The following is a 24,182-nucleotide window of genomic DNA, read 5'->3' as shown; positions in this document are numbered from 1 at the left end:
TAACGGCTAAATTAAAACATCCATTATATTAACATCCCCTCCTAAATGTCCTTCTGAGAAACCAGAATGTATTCAGCCTAATGCAACTATGTTCAAAGCAGGTGCATCGAAAACCTTTGAACATAGACACGTGTTAACTTCCAATGAGCTCATTATTCCCCATACATCCTATATTCGCCTCTGTATAGCTGTATAATAAGAATTCAGGCTATGTATACATTTGACAGCTAAGCCTCTTCAAGCATGTTTGTTTACAAGTATTTTCTGGAAATGCAGGTGGCTTCCAGATCAGAAAGATGCTTTCAAAAGATTTCGGACTAAGTCATTTTTGATCGCCTGAACAGGTTCTTTTGAGTGTGGTCAAAGTGCATAGAAAAAAAAAATTGACTGCTTCAGTAATAGGCTTCTAGCTTTTCAAATACCTGTTACCCATGTGATAAAGCGTTAAACTTCAATTCAGAAATAACATTTACATCTTAGAATGAATCAGACAGCTTTTTCAAACCCGTTGCATGAAATGATTTTTAAGATTTTTTTGTTGCACTCTGAGTCATTTGTTTATACCAGGGGTCGGCAACCTAAGGCACGCGTGCCAACACTGGCACGCGGAGGGTTAATTGCTGGCACGCAAGCAAGCGCGAGAGGGGTGTATGTATTTCATTCAGATAAAGTAGCCTACCTCCCACATATACAGATCTACATATTGATGTAATAATTCCTTGTAGTAACAGCTTGTTTTATTAACTTAAGTTAGGAGTTATTAATAATATTAAAGTGTTTGTATTAAACTGCACAAGTCAATGAAAGCGTGCAGCTCTAACAAACCATTGGTCAGAGTGGTCGCGCTGACCACTGCGCATCAGCGCAAACAAGTTATCCAACTGACACCTTAAAGCTTGTTCCGCTGTAAATAGCAATGCTATAAATTTCAACCAAGTGTAAAGAGTCCTTATTAAACATTCCATACATATTAAAATGACTGCGATGCATGTGGAAACTCCGTTCATGCGTACCTGATCACTTCATGTTTTTTCTCTGATTGGAAAGCTATCCAATCGTGAGACAAATGCCCTCTGATTGAGAGCACACTTTTACATATTCCAGATGAAAATGAACAAAATGCATACATGCATTATATATGCTTGTTGAAGTCACAAATGTAAATTTTACTCCTCCCAAATTGGTAAAAAAAAAAACATGCGAGTGTTATAACGGCTCCCGGTTTATAGATATAACAGCGCTGCTGCAACACGCATCTCTTCAGCAAGCCGACGTGCAAACTGCGCAAATGAAACTGAAAGTTTAGCTTACATTCTGAAGCTCAACACACAGTTGTCTTCATTAAAAGTAGTGAGATGCAGTTATGTTGCCAAGTGGAAGTGTAACACTTTTAACAAAACTGAAAGAAGTCAGTAAAAACACGAATGACCAGGTCCAATCTGTTCTTCAAAGTCTAATTTAGGCCTGAAAACAAAGATGACAAATCTAAAACAAATTTCATGAGAAACATTTTAATTTCTGTACCATTTCTGTGTTAGCCATTATGAATATTTAAAATATGTTTATGTTTATTTAAACATGGGGGGGGGGGGGGGGGGGGGGGGTTATGGCACACTGATGAACTCGGAAACTTAAAAATGGCACTTTATGACAAATAGGTTGCGACCCCTGGTTTATACTATTGCTAGAATATCTCTGGGTTTGAGAAAAAAAACAAATTGAACTGATGTTTTAAAGGGGTGGTAAAACGCATTTTTTCGAAGGCTTGATTGTGTTTGTGGGGTGCACTGTAACATGTGTTCACCCTTCGTTTTTTAAAAATTGCATTATTTTTCATATATTTTACCTTTATTCTACACTGCTCTGCCCCTTGTTGCATAAATGGTCTGATGGTTTCCTGGTTCTATGAAGCCAGTCCCTCAAAACTACTCATGGGCTCAGATTGGTTAGCTGGCCCAGTGTGTTGTGATTCGCTAACCGTCTAGTGCACGTTTTCCGGAAACGTCACGCCCCGTACCTTTACGGGTACTTTGTGCTTTGGTGTATTATAAACAATGGCGTCAATAAAACCAATCGGACCCGGGGAAACGTTAGTGAAGATGATCGAGCAGAACCTGTTCAAGAATGGCTGTTAAACGACGTTTCAGAAAGGTTTGTTTTTTATTGTTCTCTCATTACTTTTTAGATACGCTGTTATTTAATTGTACTAATTATTATTATAGAATTACAAAAAAATAAGCTTCATAAACAAGAATTTCATATAATCGTTCTTACAAATTATACTATAGTCCTCAAAGGGATTTTTTGAATAAAGACTGCAGATCTATAGCGATCGTTACTGACTGTATGCCACCATTACTTTTGTATTTTTAGAACGATTGTAGACAAATATCTGTCGACAGAACTATTAACCCAAAACGAACACTAAACATCGGCTCTACAGTAGCCAAATCAAACAGAGAACCATGTTTAGCATGCCTGTAGATAAACAAGCATGTGGATAAACATAAAAGCTCTAAACAAAGAATAATTTACACTAATTCCAAGTTCGTTGTTGAGATTAAAAAAGAGTTTGTAACATTAGGTGTTTGTCGGATAACGTTAAGTATGAATGAGCATTTAACAAACCAGCAGAGCCAAACAGCGTTGTCATTTGTTTACTTCCTTGCTACAACGTACAATTACCAATACGAACTATTACAGGAAAACACATCGACGTAAAATAAATCATACTTACAGGTTGTGGCCCGTAAACAACAGCTTCTTTTTTTAAAGTTGGAACTGCTCCAGCTTTCAGAACAAGCCGATCCTGCATTGAACTCGCGATGATTGTGAAAGCTTTCCTCCGTAACATGTGCAGCACAGAGAGCGAGATTTGGGTCATAATTATGAGGGACGGAGTTAAAAATAAATTTTAACCATTGATCCCTAACTCCCTCGTCCCTAGGAAGGCTGAACAAAGTGGACCTGCAACCGGGATGAAAATAACAGCAGTATTTCGACAGCATTGCGACAACTCATCTCCAAAACAGCAATATAAAATGGCCTCACCCAGCTTATTAAGTATTCTCGGAGGAGGGGTTTATGTAAATAATGGGATTTGCTGACGTCAGCAAACCCGGAGGAATGTCGTGTAGTCCAAAACCGGCTGTTTGCTGTAGTCCTTAGAAATTGAATTTTTTTAAAAGCAAATATCTCTATTTGCTTTGAACTTTGAGCGCTGTAACTTTGCAGATGTTGTTTATGCTCAAACAGCAACATTACACTAGACAAAGTTAGAAAAGTGAAATCGTGTTTTATCACCCCTTTAATTTCATGTTTCTAGGGTGACCACCCGTCCCGCGTAGCGCGTGCGCGCACAGCGTTTGAAGCCCAATTCATGCGTCCCGCAAATTGAGACCGTGTCACGCATAATCAATGCTTGCTCAAAAAAAAGTTGGTCGCTCTATATCCTCGAGCCCCAGGCACCCAAACGAACGTTACTTGACAGTTCAGCACGCTACTGTTGCCACACCCACGTGACCTCAGTTGAATTGCTGACTAGGTTGTTGTCAACTTTTTCATTGTTGTCATGACAGCGCAGTGACTTCTCGTTCCGTGAACCTCTGGAGTTGTGAGTTAAGATTTTTTTTTAAACTGTTCCTGTGGTGTTGAGCAACTACAATAGGTTGTTTGCAGTCACGTGACTGTGTTGACGCGCGAAATTCAGATGGAGGGCAGGAAGTGAAGAACGCAATGGACGTGATGGAGGAAAGTCCGTACTGTACTACTTTAGACGCTATTACAAGAGAAATATATAAACAAAAAATCTAAACATATGTTGGACGTGATCCATACGTTATGAAGAGGACCGATTTTCAACTGAATTGAAAGATTTGCCTGCCATTGAGGCGGTAGATATCAGCAACTACCTCGTCTCACAGACATACTTTGACTTTACAAAGTTCAAAAACTGGTACGTTACACAAACAGACACATAAGCTGTATTAACTCAGCTTTGACGAAGTGATCACTGACACACACGGGCATTTTCCCATTCGGCTCCTCCCGACCGGCAATTTTTCCGATGTTTTTCTGTCAATTTCTTGTATTTTCCCCCCTTATGAACAACAAATTTTGGCACACGATAAAAACTCCTCGAGGTTTGATCGATTTGAGCAACCATAAACGACGCAAAACATAGGCATTTTGAGTTTGTTATAGTGAGTCCTAAATATAGAAAATCACTTCCTGCCCTCCATCTGTATGTATCGCTATGGCAACGCAGGGACGTGACGTCATGTGAAAACAAGCTATTCCTGTTAATCCTATAATTTTATATTATTATTTATTTAAGGTGAATAAATTGTAATGAAAAATAAATAAAATTAAATAGCTAAAGTAAATCGTAAGTGGAAGTGCATCTGTCAATTCATTGAATGTTCAAAATATTATGAATCTTTATTTAGAAAAAAATACACATTGGTTGGTCTATTCATGAGCATACATCAGCAATTACACCTGTTTAGGGGAATAGGGCATTAATACCATGTAAGGTGGTATGTGCTAGAAATGGGTAAACCACTATCAGTGAGTCTGTCCGTGGGGTGGAAGCACCGCCGCGCCAGGCAGTGTCCCACATTGTCCCTCAGAAACATACCCCTTGTCCCACCTTGGGCTTATTAGCAGGTGGTCACCCTACATGTTTCACATGTTTCAAGCACTACAGAATTACCATTTTAGCAAACCATATTCTTTACCTTTTCTGAATATTTGGCTTTTATTTTTCTCTCTGAATTCACATAAATCTGTTATTAGTCAGAATGTGTTCCACCACATCCTACCATATATTCATTTCTACTCGTTCTCTGGCTCCCTTTATCCTTCTGTATACATTTTTTTCTCTTTATAGCTCCTTTCCACTCACCTAATATCTTCAATAGCACATTTACTGTCATCATGAATCTCTTGATCATACAGCATTGCAATTCATATTAAAATAGAGAGAAAGATGGCCATAACATAACGTAGCATAACAGAACTGGCTAAATGTTAGCTAAAGTCTAAAGCAATCATAAACTATTTTTTGTTTTGAATTAAAAGAAAAAGTTGTCTGTAAATGTTTTAAAATAGATAAAACATTTTAAAATTGCCCATGGTATTGTATGTGGGTTACATTTCTCATATGTATTGTCAGCTTACTGCTTACTTCAGCCCATGTTTGAAAAAAAAATGTCACACTTGCATATGTAATTTCTTTGTCAAGGCAGTGTCAATATTTCACAGACACAAGACATTTCCTCCAAACTACTGTTATATCACAAATGAATAAAGTCCTGTAGGGTGGGCTGTTACATGACGCATTCAAATGTAAAGATGCTCCTGGTATAATAAAATAATGAGTTACTGCACATACACTGCATATGTTTATGCAATCACAATAAAGTTACAGTGTTTCTGTAGCTCAAACAGTAGAGCATGCTTTGACTAGCAATGGCAAAGTCATGAACTGGATTCTCAAGGAATGCTTAACTGATGAAATGCATATAACACGATGCAAAGAGGTCTACAAAGTCTGCATCGCAGTGCTCTTTGGATTTGGGATAGTTCAATGTGCAAAAAACATGAGGCCAAGGCACTTGAGAATATAGAACAAATATTTAAAAAAATATTCATGGTTATAATATTTTAAAAACATTCACATATGTGGACCCATTCTCAGTGTTTTTCTGCAAGAAATGTAAGTCGCTTTGGAAAAAGTGTCTGCTAAATGCGTAAATGTAAATGAGGAAAGAAAAAGGATGGGGAAAAAACAGTATGGTCTCTACTGCCAGTGCACATTGTTCACACAGTTCCATTAGAGGAAGCTATTGGGACATTTCTTGGATTTACATAGTCCTGAAAGTGAAACTCTAGTGCCCTTCTCTGATCCCCCGTCAGCCATCAGTTCTCTTCCTGTACACTCCCTCTCTCTCTTCTCTTCCACTCGACACAGTGAAGTGAAGGTGGGATAGTGGAGGAGATTAAGTATCTGTCTGACATTTAGATCATTGTGTGCATTCTGCCAGAAGCAGAAAAGAGTTTTTATGAGGAATTCTTTCAAGGTGTGAAATTTAAATTAGATTTGTCTGCAGGTTCCAAAGAGGTCTGCTGGATTATCTGAACATCAGTGGAAACCGGCCACTGACTATTTGTCAAAGCCAAGAAACAAGACAAAGAGTAGAGCAGATGACTGAGCTTTCTGGATATATTATCCAACTGGGACTGAAAAAAAAAATTGATTCATTAAAAGTTTAGGTGACAGTTCATTGAATCGCCCATAGACAACAGTGCAATATTTAACATTTGTCTTGCGTATTGTGTCTTTTGCAGTATTATAAACCCACACGGTCCTTGCCACCACTTGGAGGCGCTGTTCGGGAGTCCAGTTTCGCTCAAAGCACTGCTGCCTCTACCAATCCACTGGGCACGTTGACAGGAAAACACACCAGGTATGATAGTAGTGATATTGCTTCTTAAACAAATTCTTAATGTCTTCATAAAACCGTTTTTTTAAATCTTTCTAAAGACTGCTCTTTTTGCATAATAATTTAATGGCATTGGAAGAAATTTTGACAATGATTATTGTAACGATACAGCATAAAGACCACGTGCCTCTGTCATAAAGCACTGAAGAGAGAAATTAAATTGCATGCAATACAATGATTGCAGTTTATTTCCTGAATAGTACAAAAATTTAAATAATAAATATAATTGGCAAAACATACATTAATATGCATTTCTGTAATAGCAAAAACATAAGTGGCAATAGTATATGGAGATACATTTCACTGTGAGGAAATGTAATTTACCAGCCAAGTGTTCAGATCTCTGGTGTAATACAATAAGTTTCATGTTTTGTTTTGTTCCAAAAGATACAATAACGTTCAGAAGTTTAAGGGTCAGTTACATTTTCGAAAAAAGTCTTGTTCACCGAGCTACATTTATTTGACAGTAAAATAAGTCATTCTTATGTATTCCCGGGGTTTGTGTACCTTGTGTTTTTGTTGTTTGGATTTTTAGGATGTATTCTGCAGTTCTTATGGTCCTGTGTTTTACTTTCAGTGTTTACCTTGTTTCCTCATAGTGTTGTAAACTTCTTCCGTCTTCAGTGTAGAAAAACTCAGAAGCGAAAACCAGGCGACTTATTTAAGCAGGATTCTTTATTCGCTGTAGTCTGCTTCGTACCCAAATCAAATCAAGTCTAACTAAGGCAGTATACATTTAGTTCATATACCCTTTCAGGGGGAGGAGTTACATAAAGGTGGAAACAAAAGCATGTAAATGAGGCATCTGGGTTAAGGAATGTGCCCTAGACTGAGAGTGTTACCAATCCTAATCCAATCAGCATAACAGTGTAATGTAAATATCCTAATCCAATCAGCCAGACTCTTCACCGATACCTTCACATTATCTTAATGGCCAGGCAGTGCATAAAGACAAAAGGTGATAGTCTCAGTGCTCTGACCAATTTAACTTACAATAGAGAGCTGGACAGACAGGAACAGGCAGGTTTGTGACATCATTTACCTTAGATACAAAATTCACACTAATAAACTTTCTCAGTTTCTATGCTATTGTATTGGAAGCTCAATTATACATTTAAATAAAATTTGTAATCCTACATTTCCCCCTTTGAGAGTTCTAAATAACTCTCAAAAAATACAAATTTAAAGACTTAAAAGTTCATTCTTGTAACTTGTGATCGTTACAGGCACATAATGCATGTTCTATGTTTGCTTTTCTGCAATTGCATGCTGACACAGAAACAAACATGCAAATTTAGGGTCCGTGAAGTTCTTAAGGGTAATAGTCTTTTCTGTTTGGAACTGTCATTTCTTTGTGAGGGGCGTGAGTCATTTGTTGAATGAAACACTTGATACTGTGGACGCATAGATAGTACGCTATTAGAAGAAATAACAGCAGAATTGCTATTTCCTTTATCCACAGCCAGGGTTTCCCAATCAAGTTTCCGAACCATGAAAAATTAACTTCAGTCATCTGGTGTAATTTTGCTGAAAGATCAAGAATGTCTTGTTGGATTTTGTTCAAGTTCTCTGTTGGATCCATTAACCCGGTGCAGCACTCAGGTCCGATGATGGTGCAGGCTCCTCCTTGCGTTGCTAGAATGTAATCCAAGGCCACTCTGTTCTGTAAGATCATTATCTTGTGCGAAGCGTGAGTGTCCGTGATGTTACCAAGGGCCAAAGCCGTATCATTGGCCAATTTCTGTACAGAATTCGATAAGCTTCTGACTTGATCAAGGGCTTGCATGACACCATAAGATGGTATTAATGCTCCAAGAGTTCTTGACCACCATGTTTGTGCACAAGTGAGTCCTGGAATGCAGCCATCTGCTTCGTTAGTGGTAGGAGCTGAATTTTGTAGCTGTGGGGAGCTTGGGGTGGAGTGTGTACTTTCTCTGATAGCTGGTAGAATATATAAACCAGGGTGCACCTTCCGTTAAATTGGCTGGGGAGGATGCTGTAGACAGAAGTTCCACATAACCAAAAAGTGTCAGTTGGTGGAGAGATCATACACAACTGATTTATTTCAAAAAAATTTGGTAGGGATGGGTTTCTGGAGACACACTCTGTTAAGTTATTTTCCTCTTTCTTATCTGTTGTAGTAACGTACACGTGGGATTCTGCTCCTCTTTCAATCACAAAGCTGCAACGTTCACGAGGAATTTCACCCAGTGGAGTCGATGCTGGAGCATAATTTTCCATGCACCAATAGAACATCATTGGCAGGAGTAGATCTGTCGTGATGGGAGTAGCTGAAGTTAGGTTGCAGGATGGTAGTCCTGGAATGCAACACGGAGAAGCTGGAGGAATTTTGTATTGTGACATTTATCCTTGTTGTATAATTCACTGGTATGATGATTGAATAAGGTACACGTGTCACATTTGGAGATAGGGTGTGCCACCCAGGGGATTCCTGCTCCTACTGAAGGTGCGTGTGGCATGCAAACGTCCTTTCCAGCAAACAAGGCATTTCTTGACATATTCATTAGCTCTAAGAATATGTTGTTTCTGGAGTCCACACTTTGTGCGATGTCCATGATGCTTAGTAGAACGACAATCTTGATCATGTTGATGGATGATTGAAGGTTTCGTATGTGAGTCTCTGCGTTGTGTATTTTTTCCTTTTTTCGTGATAGTTGGTTCGCCAGTGAGTCTAGTTGTTTTCTGGAGGTTGTGGCTTCATACGCAGGTGAGGAGGTTGGTGCGTATAGGTCCCGGACTGTCATCAAGTGGTGTCTGCACAGAATAAGAAAGAAAAAAAACAAAAGACAGTAGAGCAGTATTTGTTCAAACACTAGGATTGTGAACTTTTTCTGAGTCTGCTAGACAGTGGAGCAGTATTTGTTCAAACACTAGGGTTGTAAACTTTTCTGAGTCTGCTATTGTTGATTTCCTCTTTCCCTATTTCTTAAACCTTTGACACCTAAGGAACAGTGAGGTAAGGATGGACTAGGATAGGGCCTATGAGGAAAGTCTTCACCCCAGGGTTAACCCTCGAAGCCTGTTGCGTTTCGGTTCTTCCCGGGGCTCCTCACTGGTTCCGTGTCCTAACCTATCCCTGTTGGTGGGGGAACAACCTTACAGTGTGTACAATGAGTCCAGGTTTTCCTTCCCTGACACAATACTGCAGCGGCTGTAATCAACATCACTTGATGTGGCCCATGCCACTTTGGTTCTAATGGCTTATTTCTGAATGACTTTATCATGACCCATTGACCTGGGATGATTGTGTGTCCACCTTCTGGTGGAGTCTGCCAACATGACTCAACTCTCCCTCTGGCACTCTGTACCGCCTTTGTTAGGTTTTCACAGTAAGCAATCAGGGCATCTGAGGCAATGTGTACATCAGCATTTCTAAGATCAATCACACCTGGCATCTGCTTGGGGCGTCCAGTAATAATCTCATGAGGGCTCAGTCCTACTGTTCTGTTAGGTGATGCTCTCATACTACACAGTACTTCTGGCAGTGCTTCAACCCATGGTACCCCTTCCTGATGCATTTTGCTTAGTCTGGTTTTGATTGTTCTGTTCGATCGTTCAACCTGTCCTGATGCTTGTGGCCTGTATGGGCAGTGAAGGTTCCACTTAATCTGCAACATTCTAGACACTTCCTTGACTATCTGTCCTGTGAAGTGTGTACCTTGATCTGAGTCAATCCAATCTGGTAATCCCCATCTGGGAATGAAATCAGTGACAAGACATTTAGCAGTATGTGCAGCTGTAGCACGCCCTGTTGGATAAGCTTCTACCCATCTTGAGAACTTGTCTATTACTACCAAAACATCAGTTTTTCCCTTACAACGAGGCAATGATATGTAATCAACTTGCAGGTGACGAAATGGTCCTGGTGGAGCTGGGGTATGTGCTGCTGGTGTAGTGGCTGCTGGTATATCATTATTTTTCTGACATGTAACACACCTCTTGGCTGTTTCTGTGGCTACATTTCTGAATTTTGGATTCCACCACTGATTTGAGAACCTGTGATTCATCGTTGCTGTGACCTAAACTGTGTATATGTTGAGCCAAATATGGCAGCAGTGATTCGGGAGCGACATACTTTCCCCCTTTGGTCCAGCAACCAGATGAATCCACTTTGGCTCCTTTGTCTAACCATGTCCATGCTTCATACAGAGGAACGTCTTTGTACAGATCAATTATTGATTCAGGAGGCATAATTGTCTTCTGTGCTGCACTACCTGAACACACTTGTACAGTTACATAGAAACAAGCCTGTTTAGCTGCCATATCAGCAAGAGCATTACCTTTAGCTTCCGTAGTATTAGTTGTGAGATGTGCTTTCACTTTGATCACTGCTAATTTCTTTTGAAGTTTCATGGAAAACATTAGATCTTTCACTAATTCAGCATGCTTAATGGGGGATCCAGCAGAAGTTAGAAACTGTCTGGTTTGCCAAATGACACCAAAATCATGAATTACCCCAAAAGCATATCTGGAATCTGTGTAGATATTAGCAACTGATCCTGAAGCTAGCGTGCATGCTCTTGTTAGGGCTACCAGTTCTGCAGCTTGAGCTGAAAAATGATCTGGAAGACGTCCTGAAGCTAACACTTCCGTGGTGGACGTTACTGCATAACCTGCTCGTCTGTTACCTTCAATTACTTGAGCTGAACCGTCAACAAACAACTCAAATTCTGAATTCTCTGTGGGAGTTTCTTTTACTTCACTCATAGGTGTATATGTAAGCGTAACACAATCGTGTGCCATTTCTCCTTCATCCTCTAACAAAACTTCAGTCATAGCAGACATCATACATGAGGACGGATTCGTGACAGGTGCACGCTGTAAGACAATATTCGGGGCTGTGAGAGTTGCTAACCAATTTCCCCAGCGAGAGGAAGTGACAGAAGTGACTTTTGCTTGATTCATTAATGCGGACACTGCGTGCGGACATCTTACGTTTACAGACTGTCCTAACACCATTCCTGATGAAGCCTGAAGCGCTAGATGCACTGCCTGTACTGCTCTGAGGCATGGGCCCATACCTTGAGCTACTATGTCAAGTTTACCAGAATAGTAATGAATTGGACGTAAACTGCCCCCATGATATTCCATTAGACATGCAGTCATGAAGCTTAAATGTTCATGGACATAAAGCACAAATGGTCTATCAATTTGGGCAATTCCTAATGCTGGTGCTTGACATAGTGCTCTCTTCAAATCATTGAACGCTTTGAGGTGACATTCTTCCATACAAACAGTATCAGAATCTTTACCATGGCCTTTCAACAAGTCATAGAGCGGCTGTGCAATTGAGGCATAGTCTTCAATCCAAGGTCTACAGTAACCTGCTGTTCCTAAAAATGATCGGAGTGTTTTAATGGTAGTAGGCGGGGGTATGGCTTTGACTGAAGCCGCTCGATCCTGTGTAATGGATCTATTTCCTGCACCAATTGTTTGACCCAGAAATGTGACTTGCTTTTTAGCAATTTGAGCTTTGTGAAAGCTGCATTTGTGTCCTTTCTTATGCAAATAGTCCAACAATGATGCCAATTCAGTTTGATGTACCTCGTGATCTGTTGAGGCAATCAAAATATCATCGACATATTGGATCATAGTGGACTGTTTTACCGGACATTCTGGGTCACACAAATCACGTCTGACAGCCTGATGGTATATGGTTGGGGAGTTTTGAAATCCCTGTGGCAAACGTGTCCACTGGTATTGCTCATAGTCAACTGTGAAAGCTAACCATGGCTGGCTGTCAGAGTGCAACGGTACAGAAAAGAATCCATTAGACATATCAATTACTGAAAAAATCTTACTCTCTAATGGTATGCCATTACAAATTGTGGAAGGATCTGCCACTAGAGGGGTGATTTTATCAATATTTTTATTGGCTACTCTGTAGTCTATTGTAAGTCTCCATGTCCCATTGGATTTCTTGATGGGCCAAATGGGTGAGTTACAGGGACTGTTGGTTTTAACTAGCACTCCTTGCGTCAGCAACTTTTCTACAATAGGTTTGATCCCCTGTATAGCTTCCTTATTGATCGGATATTGTTTGGTGACCGGAGGTGGAGTCCCCGTCAATTTTATTGGTTCTACACCTGTCAACAAACCACAATCATCCTTGTCTTTAGCCCAAATTGGATGATTCTGTAAGAAAGCATACTCTGGAGGGATTACATTATTGGTAGAAACTTGTGCTGAGGAAATTTGAATGCTAGCAGATTCCGAGGACACGTCTAAAGTTAGATGTATTTGTCTCAGGAGATCCATGCCTAAAATTGCACCTGTATTTAATGAAGCACATAACAATTTTGTAGTCAGAGTTTTTGGGCCAAATTGTACATCTATGGGCGGGGTTTCATACAAATCAGAATCTTCACCTATTACGCCAGTTAAAGAAAATGTAGTTTTCTTGTACGGAATGTCTAAAGCTTTAGCCAATTTTGTAGGAATTATGGTAATTTCTGCACCTGTATCAAGCAAAAAATCAATTTCTTTCTCTTGTATGCTACCTTTCACAAAAATTCTTGTGTCATTATGATGTATTACAGGGGTAAGGTAGCTATTCACAGCCCCAACAATTAGTTTTTTTCCTGGTCTTTTTGTGCTCTTAGAAGAGCCTGAACTAGCTGTCCTAAAGTTTCAGTGGACACTTGCGGAACTATTTCAGGGTTGTATGCAGACTGAGAAGGAGCAGAATTATGCATAGCATTTCTTTTTGTATCTAGCATCTTCTTCCTACACTCTTTCTCCCAATGTCCTAATTTTCCACAGTAGTGGCATTTGCCTTCTTTTTTAGACCACCTGTTTACTGGTGGCGTTGTGCTAAATGTAGCTGCTGCTGCTACTCTCACTTTGGCTTTAACATCAGCATCTCTTTCCCATGCTGCCAAACTGTCTAAGTTACTTCTGAGAGTTCTGTTAGACCAAGCTATATCTAGGAATGGCAAAGCTCTTCTGTATTCGGCTACAAAGCCATCTGACCAGATACGAATTAGTGGTCCTTTGTCATCGAGCACACTTTCAGAATCATCCACTATTCCACTGTAAGTTATGGCTGACTGACAAAACCGTTCAGTATATTCATTTACCATTTCTTCTTTCTTTTGTACACAGCTAGTAACTCTAGACCAGTCTATTTTGGGTCCTAAGATAGTCTTTAGGATTTTCAAAACACCTTCTCTCATATCGCCTCTACTGGCATGTTGTAGTTCAGAAGTCACTACCGATTCAAAACTGTTGAATTCAGAATCAGTTAAAATTTGTGACATTAACTGTGTGACTTCTGTTAACGACATGTCATATAGACGAATTTTGCTGATCAATGCCCTTTTAAATTCAGAAAACTGTTTACGTGGTGAGGGTAAACTCTCAGAGAGTCGTTCTATATCCTTAGGTCCAAGGGCTTTTGCGACAGTTTGTATTCGGACTACAGAAGGGTGGGTAGAAACACTTTCATTTTCCTCAATTCCCTGTGATCTTTTTCTAGCTCCACACACATAAACTGAATTAACAGCCTTATCAGTGACTGATTGGACGGCTACATCTGTTTCAAAGAACGTTCGTAAATCAGGGTAAATGTTATCAGGCTGACTTACTTCTTCCCCATCAGTTTTTTCTGCATCTTTGTTGCGGTTCAATTTCTTGGTTAAAGAGGAAACTTTAGCCCGGAGCTCATTAATCTGTTTCTCTAGCTCTGAGTTGCGTTTAGACTGTTCTGTAGCTAGTGCTAAACCAAATTCTCTATGGCAACATATTATGCCTTTCACATTGTTCTTGTGAATACTTGCTCCTAGTACTTTTTTACACTCATCTACTGACCAAGTTTTGTCTGGATGAATCTCATATTTCTGCGTTAGTTCTTTTCTAACTTTCTCAGTGACTATTAGGTTCATTTGTTCTCCTAACAGTGTTTTAAATTCACTATCTGACCACAAAGGAGTCGCAAGACCAAATTTTTCAGTTGTTGGAACCAGCCTAGCATTCGTTCTAACCATTTTGTGGATTTCTTTATCACACAATCAAAAACACTAAAACTTCTCTGATCAAAAGAGTCTACACTTATGTCACAGATCAAACTGTTGATAAACCTTCCTTGTTACCAACACATCACATTTAACTTCCCTGCCAGAAACAGAGGATGAAACACAAAATATTAGCACGTTACGCTAATCTTCCCTGAAAGAAACGGAAAGGATCTTTCACCTTCCTAACTTTTTAGAGGATAAAACAAAATTACTAGCATGTATTGCTAACTCTTCCCTGCCTGAAACAGAGGATCAAACTTTCCTCTCTAAAAGAAAAACTTTTAAAAGGGTAACCAAAATAAATAGCCTGTAAGACTACCTCTTCTCTGCTTGCACAGAGGCTAACAATATTTTAACTTGAATGCTAAAATCTATACCAACAACTTCCCTGACTATTCAGAGGATCAAACTCTCTTCTCTAAAAGAAATTTTTTAGAGGGTAACACCACAAGGTAACAAACAACAAAACAAATAATTAGCAAAATAATACTAATCTTCCCTGCCTGACACAGAGGATATCTTTTTAACATGTGATGTTAAAAACGTCCCTGCCTGAACAGAGGATATATTTTCATCTTTAAAAAACTACTTTTAAAGGATAACTTTAGGCAATCAAACACTACAGCTGTCTGATAACTCTTTCTCTGACGCCACAGAGGATAATTTTTACTGGTTTTTCAACGGTTCTTTGAATGGAGTGAAACCAGTGGCGGAGCCAGAGGGGGGTCCGGGGTGGCACTGGACACCCCTGACATGCGATTGGCCACCCCGGGTGCCACCCCAAAATTGTATTTGCAGTTGCAGATGCTGATTTTTTTTTTTAAATTACGTTCGCCGGCAGCGCGGCGCGCGCAGTTTTCAAACGGACGAGCAGAGGACGAGAGACGGTTGCAAGATACCGAACTTCACCGAATAAGAAAACATCATATTTGAAGTAAGCTTTTAAGGTTTAGCATCAGGGTGGTTTGCTCCCAATAGCCTACATTAGGCCTAATACACGCATATACAGTACCTTGCCGTGTGTAGCCTACGTTACAGTATACAAATGTTCTAGCTAATGTGAGGATAGGAGATCAAAACGCAGGCAAAGGAGAGCAGAAACAAGCGATATCATAATGCGATCACTATAGGACTATGAAGCTTTATGGGTGTAGATTGTTGATGGACTCAATCTACTGTGTTTTGATCATCATTATGAATCTTATCTAGATGTAGTCTTTGATAAAAATGCGATTTTCTCAGCTTTTTGCTCATGTTGCTTTTTATGAAACTTGCCAACATTCAAGTGTTGATTTAAAACAAAAACAAAAAAATAATGTTATTCTAGCTTCGTGCATCTTTTTTTTTAAAGCACAGGGTTTGTTCTTTCTTTTGGTATGTACAGATATTCATACAACAAAATATTCTGGGGTGCCATGAAATTGTGAAAATTACCAAAACCACTTTTTTTTATACTGGCAAGAAAGAGTTAAATGTTGGTAATTGGATGATGATTAGAATGTGATTATGATTGGAATCATATTTTAAATTTGTCATATTTTTGAACAGGGTCAATTAAACATGAAAAGAAAGGGAGAGATATCAGTTATTTTAAAATAAGCACAAACATAGTCCAGTCATTTTATGAAAAAAAGTTTGAACAAATTGCAACAGAAGCAAACTCAAATAATTTTGTATCCTCATTATGTCCTGAGTAAGGAAACAAAGTCCCTAAGAATCCCATTAGGGGAAAGTTTCGAAATCTGTTTCTGGGGATTCACTTTTTATTTTACTTACCTTTTGTCTTCTGCATTCTCCTTACCCTGGTCTCCTGTTCTTCCCTTAGACTCGTCCCCCAGAAACAGTCGCACAGACCCAGCCCCAAACCCCATCTCTTAATAATTAATAAAGGCTGGTTTCTAAAGTACTTCTTCCTGCCTCTATGTATTAATGCTCATGGGTAGCCTAAATGGGTTCCATTCAGACCTTAACATTAAGTATTTTACTGTTATATGTCAACAAGATTCAACAATACATTTTCACCTGGCTAGACCCAATGTTTAGATCTGTTGTGGTATTTATGCAAATTAGCACATACGTAATTAGATTATGCACCGTTTGTCCATCTTAACAAACAATTTTTAAAAACTTGGAATACATTTTTTGTTTGTCTTGATGTAAGTAATCAATCAAAGTAATCAATTTTCATGGTGATATCTAAAGGTTAAACTTTTTACCCTATTCTCGTAAGAAAAAGGCTATATTTGTGTTTTTTTCTAAACTTTCCCTAATGGGATACTTTGGGACTTTTTTTCCTTACTCAGGACATATTGAGGATACAAAATCAGTTGAGTTTGCTTGTTGCAATTTGTTCAAGGTTGACCCCCATTTTGGCTTAAAATGACTGGACTAACAGGCAGATCAGGTGCAAACAGACCCCCCAGCCCTTGCATCACCACTGGCTAGTCAGAGTCAGTGTGGTCAGACTTCAGAACCAGCAACAGGTCAGAGCATCTACCAGACACAAGCAGTCAATCACATACCCAATTCAGGAATTTAAGTTGAGATGATTTTGCCAGATTAAAAGGATAGTTCACCCAAAAATGAAAACAAAAAAATAATTATAAATTAAATAATTAGAATTAGAATTATTATAAATTATTATAAAGAAAGAATTATGTTGTATTTAATCTTCCCAGGATAAGATTTTATATTGATGGGCAATAAAATTGTTTAACTTTTTCAAGGACATGTCTGCTTGATGCCTGCTATATCTAATAAAAGATTAAATTAAATTAAAAAATGTTTTTGTAAATGTGAGTTTTTTTGTAAATAAATGCAGCAGTTCATAACAGACACATGCGGTATCTTATCTACTTGGTGCTTCAGCTTTGTTTTCTGCAATATTTTGGATGTTCAACACTTCGACACAAACAGATTGACCCAATTCCTTCCACAAGCTTTTCCACTGTGTGTGTGTACAGTGTACCCCCGAAAGTAGCAGTGTCCACCCCCTGGCCACCCCATGTATAAAACTCTAGTTCCGCCACTGAGTGAAACTCACCAAATTATTGTTGTATGGAAAAAATTCCGTCTGGAAACTCAGTCAGAGATCTTTGTTGAGCTTGGTTCTGGAACTCAGTTAGCTTTGTTGAGATCTTTGTTGAGATTCAGTTCTGGAACACAGTCAGCTTTGTTGAGATCTTTGAGCTTTGAAGTTTCAAAAGTTCATTCTTTGTTGAGTTTCAGTTTCTCCATCCGGGTCACAGGCACCATCTGTTGTAAACTTCTTCCGTCTTCAGTGTAGAAAAACTCAGAAGCGAAAACCAGGAGACTTATTTAAGCAGGATTCTTTATTCGCTGTAGTCTGCTTCGTATCCAAATCAAATCAAGTCTAACTAAGGCAGTATACATTTAGTTCATATACCCTTTCAGGGGGAGGAGTTACATAAAGGTGGAAACAAAAGCATGTAAATGAGGCATCTGGGTTAAGGAATGTGCCCTAGACTGAGAGTTTTACCAATCCTAATCCAATCAGCATAACAGTGTAATGTAAATATCCTAATCCAATCAGCCAGACTCTTCACCGATACCTTCACATTATCTTAATGGCCAGGCAGTGCATAAAGACAAAAGGTGATAGTCTCAGTGCTCTGACCAATTTAACTTACAATAGAGAGCTGGACAGACAGGAACAGGCAGGTTTGTGACATCATTTACCTTAGATACAAAATTCACACTAATAAACTTTCTCAGTTTCTATGCTATTGTATTGGAAGCTCAATTATACATTTAAATAAAATTTGTAATCCTACAATAGTTACCCTCATTTATCTCCATAGACACTAATCACTTTCACCTGATCCTTGTTCCAGCCTTTGTGTATCTTGTGTATTTAAACCCCAGTGTTTCCCATGGTCTTTGGCTGGTGCTGTCTCGTTGGTTTCCTCAGTTTTGTTTCTTGTATTCCTTGTTTTTCTGAGTTAGTTTTTTGTTATCTTATTTCTTATTATATCAATGTTAAAACAGTTGTGCTGCTTAAGATCTTTGTGGAAACTATTATACATTTTGTTTCATGATGCTTTGATGAACAGAAAGTTCAAAAGAACATGAGTTATTTGAAATGGTCACTTTTGATCCATTTATTGTGTCCTTGCTGAATAAAAGTATTAATTTCTATTTCAAAAAATTCGTACTGACCCCAAACTTTGGAACGCTAACATATTTCAGACAGGTGGCTAACAAGCTTTACAGAGCTTCCCGTAGGAATTTCCGTGAACAGTGTGATTTTCAGTCAAATGTGCTCAAACTTATCGGATATTATTCTTACATTGGCTGGAATGATTTGTAACATTGCAAAGTATTTTTATCTGCTGTTTTTCGTTAAACTGTAAACTGTTAAACTGTTAAATTGCACAGTAAAATTATTAAAAAGTGTGGGGACTACAAATCAGAATAAAGGCAAATACTTATTACAGTCAAATCATTTATAATTGATAATATTAGTGTGAGTGAACTGAACACATTCGCACATTCTTCAGTTTCTATCAGCACTACAATGACGTGAATCAATACGTGAAAGAAAAAATGTTAATTTAATTTATCTTACAGCAAATGTAGGTGTCCTTACTGATGGCAGCACTTTTTGCTATTTACTTAATGATTTGTAAAAAGATAGGCTACTATTTGGATCCTCTCTGGATACTATTATGTGACATTGTGACTTGGCAGCAGTGTTTTAAAGTATTTTCAAATAATATCCATAAAATTGCATTTACAACTATCCATATAATTCCACAATAGACTTGCATTGGAAAAGCACAAACGCTTGTCTGAAAAAACGGACAGCAACAATTGCTAAGGTAGGATTGCTCAGAAATGTTTTTTAGACAGCTTAGAGAAGGTCTTTGAAATGGAGTTTGTTTGTTGTTTAATGATTTAATAGATTGTTAGGTTTTAGTGAATTCATTCATTAATTTAAAAAAAAGATCTTATATGAATGATCTTTTGATTTAAATGATGGCTCATCCACACCCAAAGCACGTTTGTGGATAAGAGTTCTCGTGTGTCATAGGGTTTTATTGAGGGGTTGGGGTGGTCTTTGATGGCAGCGACAAATCCTTTCAGCCCTGTTTAATCCTCATGCTTTCCTCAAACTAAACGTTAAGCCCTGATTCCACTCTGTTTTTGTTTGTGGCTCAGTGCACTCTTGCAATCACATATTTCAAAAAAAAAAATTTATATGATGACTTGCATTTGTTTGCAAACAGCCTTTGCCCCTGTCCCACCCCGCTCCAACTGCTCATGAATTCAAAGGATCATTACAATGTAACTGATTGCACTTGACTCAGTGTAAGGAAGGACTTCAAAATGCAGTGATTTATCTCTCTGTTGGAGACTCATCTCTAAAATTGAGCATGAATTTCTCTTCAGGCTATTTTTTACTAAATAGTTAAATGTGTGCTCCTCACTGTCAGCGGTCTTATAGGTCAATTAATCTCCATGTTAATGTGGCCCCATTCAGTGGAAACATATGTACAACATCTCCCTGTAGTTTGCCTAGCAGTATCACATAAATATCTAATTGGGAACAAGGTGACTCATTTGTAATGTGCTCCGTTTTTTAATGATAGAGGAGATATATATAGTAAATTATTCTCATATATACACATACATATATGTGTAGACCAAATCCTGAATTCCGAAGTGTTGTTTATTTTCAGTGTCTTTCTCAGGAAGCTTTATACTGTACATGTCCTGCTTTGTAAAACATTCAGCACACCAGATGGAGACAGAGAGAAAGTGTGAGTGTAAAGCATTTAACATTAGGAGACTATAGACTGGGATAGAAATTCTCTGAGAGAATTAAGATTGAGTATTGCTGCTTTACTTTGTTCTAAGTCGTGTGCTATTTTTAGGATTTCATCGCAAAAAAAAAACATCAGCAGAACAATGTTCAGTTAAGAATTTGTTTTTGTTTGGTTGTTGTATTTGTTTGTTTGCCTCTCCTATCCAGCCGTTTTCTTTCTTCGTCTGTCCTATCAAACTTAAAATAAAAATGTAAAATTAAGACAAAAACAATACCTTCTAATAATATTAATAACAATAATTAAAATAAAATACATAATTTTAAAATAAATATTATTGTTTTTGTTGTTCAATTCTCTTCTGATGCTTTCAATATGTACATCTGGCTTAGTCAAAGCCCCACATCAAGATATTATTATTTATCCCTGAGTAAACATGCACTCTTCAGATTTGATCGGTTTCTCACTGGGTATCAAATTGACTCCAGCAATAACGTGAAATTTAACACAAAAGTACAAATAAAGAAATCCGTGAGTGATATGTTTTTTGTTTTATTTTAAAGGAGCGGTTCCCTTTCTCATAGTCCAGATCAGAGGAGTCGTTCTGCTCTCCGGCCTGCATCTCGTAGAACACCACCCATAACCACAGGATGTCTGAATGCCATTGGTGGATCAAGAGATTCTGGTCCTGCCTACCAACATCTACAGGAAGTAGACAGCTCAGAGAGGGAGTCAGTGAGAAGGTTAGTTAGCAAGATTAATTTTCTACAGGTCAATGAGCTTAATACTAATTATCTAATGCTTGCGCATAGTCCTGCCTCAATTGATTAAACTCTAGATTCTCTGAGGAATGTCATGCATTAATGTAAAGAAAATTGCATGCAAGGATTTTTTTTTTATTATTAATTTTTTGGAGGAAGGGTGGTGTTCATGTCACTTCTGGTAGGTGAAACTTTGTGCCTCTACCAGGACCGCTCTCTCCATTCCCTCTATCCTCAGATTTATAAGCCAATCTGTAGTTTTAAACAACAGCTTCTACCACAAAACCCAAGGCTATTACCTCTATTATTACACTCACTTTTTGTCATTTTTTTCTGTTTCTCCTACTGCATCTTAGATCTGAATTCAATAAGTTTTCTTCAGGTTCAATATATAAAGAATAATTTAATTGTTTAGTTTGTTTTCCTCCTATTATGCCTCTTTTTTTTTTTTCTTTTTTTTTTTCTTTTTTTTTTTTTTTACATTTTCAGCTTTCTTTAGTATGTAATGTTGCTGTTTGAGGTTACAAAGCACAAAGTCCACTCCAAAGGGAGTTATTCTCTATATCAGTAAGCACTGTTTCTGAACTCCCTGAAATGCCCCGATTGTAGTCTTGAGTTTTCTTCCAGGATCGTGCAGGTCACAATATACCTCATTAAAATAAGTCCCGCCCAGGGCATATGCAAAATAGAAGTGTGAGGCCTGGTTGAGTTGCATTAGCAGTGTGTTTTACCATGTCTAGGAGACAGTGGGGTTATGGTAAGGGGTGTGACATTTCCGAAACGCGCAAATCGGTTAACCAAATACAACACACTGACCACTGACCAATACAGCCGACCAATCAAATCAGTCAGATTGAGCTTTTCGGAGGGAGGGGTTTCTTAGAGACAGAAACTGAACAGAGCATTAAAGACAGATTAGGAAGTGAGGTGCTGCAACAATGTAAAATATGTGAAAAATAACATTTGTTTTTTTAACATTCAAGAATGAAAACGTCCTGGTTGCGTATGCAACCCAGCGTTCCCTGAAGGAGGGAACGGAGGACGTAGTCAACGTCGACTGAAATGGGATCACGCCAGGGAGCCTATTGTCTTCGAGTATTATTGAACGAGCCAATACACATTGGCGTGCGAGATCTGCATCTCACACTCCGCCCCGCAGCGCGGGTATAAATACGGAAGTGGATGCACGCACCATTTACTTTTCGCCCAACCAACCCCGAAAACAGGGGGGGGGGGGGGGAATACGCATATGAACTGGGCGGAGGACCGGGCAGTACAACATATGGAGTATCACTGGGGTTGCTCCAGCCTAGAGAGGGGGGAGACAACACCGATTTACAGTGACGGCAGGACTCTGCCAAGGGAAAGACACGGGCTCATCTTGGGGAGCCATATCGTGGAAGAATACACATATGGGGTCGCCGTAGGGACTGCAACATATGGACCCAGCCTAACACGGGTTCCACACTGCATACCAGTGGTAGGCATAACACCGGACGTTCCGCCACGTCCGACGTTGGAGGGGTGCGGAGGAGCTCAACAGGTTCCGGATAAGGGAATTCTACTGGAGCAGAAATCGCGCACGTATCTGGTCCGTAGGAGGGAAATGGCGCAGCAAGCCGACACTGAACCGGGGCTCACGGTGTTACTGGCTTCTATGAGAAGAGAGCACACGGGAAGCAACCGGTTCGACACGTAGGCTATAGAATCTAGCAAACGTATTAGGTGTCGCCCAGCCCGCAGCTCTACAGACATCTGTCAGCGAGGCACCCTGCGCCAACACCTAGAAGCGGCAACACTCCTTGTGGAGTGAGCTCGTAGTCCTGGGGGACAGGGTTCACCTTGGGACTCATACGCCAAGATGATGGCATCCACTATCCAGTGGGCCAACCTCTGCTTGGAGACAGCCTTTCCCTTCCGCTGATCTCCGTAACAGATGAAGAGCTGCTCTGAGGTCCTAAAGCTTTGTGTTCTGTCCACGTATAAGCGCAGAGCGCGAACGGGGCAGAGAAAAGCCAGGGCTGGGTCTGCCTCCTCCGGGGGCAGCGCTTGCAGGTTCACCACCTGATCCCGAAAGGGGGTGGTAGGAACCTTGGGCACATATCCAGGCCGGGGTCTCAGGACAACGTGAGAGTCAGCCGGCCCAAATTCCAGACACGATTCGCTGACCGAAAATGCGTGCAGGTCCCCTACCCTCTTGATGGAGGCCAAAGCAAGCAGGAGGACTGTCTTTTGGGACAGTATTTTTAACTCTGCTACCCGCAAAGGCTCGAAGGGCGGTCTCTGCAGTGCGGTTAGCACCAGACATAAGTCCCAAGAGGGTATAGAGGGGGGGCGAGGCAGATTCAATCTCCTCGCTCCCCTCAGGAACCTGACGATCAGATCGTGCTTCCCCAGGGATTTCCCGTCTACTGCATCGTGATGTGCGGCAATAGCTGCAACATACACTTTGAGGGTGGAGGGGGACAGCCGACGCTCCAAAGCCTCTTGCAGGAAAGAAAGCACGGAAATGATGTCGAAAAAGTGTCTTCTCTGTGAGAAGCACACCACTCAACGAACAGGTTCCACTTCAGGGATTAAGCAAGCCTCGTAGAGGGAGCTCTCGCTGAAGTGATGGTATCTACGACTGCCTGTGGTAGATTACCTAGAACCTCCGCGTCCCGTCCAGGGACCACACATGGAGTCTCCAACAGTTTGGACGCGGGTGCCATATGTTGCCCCGTCCCTGAGAGAGCAGGTCCTCTCTCAGAGGAATGGGCCAGGGAGGAGCTGTCGAGAGGAGAAAAAGTTCGGGGAACCAGGTTCGGTTGGGCCAATGAGGGGCAACTAGCAAAACCTGCTCCTCTTCCTCCCTGATTTTGCACAGTAGTTGTGCCATCAGGCTCACTGGGGGAAACGCATACTTGCGGAGGCCCCGGGGCCAGCTGTGAGCCAGTGCATCCGTGCCGAGGGTCCCCTCGGTGCGGGAATAAAACAACTGGCAATGGGACGAGTCCGGAGAGGCAAACAGATCTATCTGTGCTGCCCCGAAGTGGTCCCAAATCAGCTGGACCGCCTGGGGATGGAGTCGCCATTCCCCGGAGGGCACAATCT

General features: G+C 40.0%; 1 protein-coding gene across 1 annotated transcript in view; it reads left to right on the top strand.

Annotated features, from left to right (window-relative positions):
* nrg3a (neuregulin 3a) overlaps positions 1 to 24,182 on the top strand; it is a 374,168-nt gene that overhangs the window by 337,681 nt on the left and 12,305 nt on the right. Inside the window, exons 7-8 of the mRNA XM_077237257.1 lie at positions 6,352 to 6,470; positions 20,892 to 21,071. Coding sequence (XP_077093372.1) covers positions 6,352 to 6,470; positions 20,892 to 21,071 — 299 coding nt within the window. The remainder of the gene's footprint in view (positions 1 to 6,351; positions 6,471 to 20,891; positions 21,072 to 24,182) is intronic.

The sequence above is a fragment of the Siphateles boraxobius genome, unplaced genomic scaffold, assembly GCF_051911475.1.
Source record: "Siphateles boraxobius isolate OS27281-9 unplaced genomic scaffold, OSU_SipBor_1 20, whole genome shotgun sequence".
In the NCBI taxonomy this organism is placed as follows: domain Eukaryota; kingdom Metazoa; phylum Chordata; class Actinopteri; order Cypriniformes; family Leuciscidae; genus Siphateles; species Siphateles boraxobius.
Note: the sequence above shows the minus strand (reverse complement) of the source record. Positions and strands in the feature narration are given on the sequence as shown.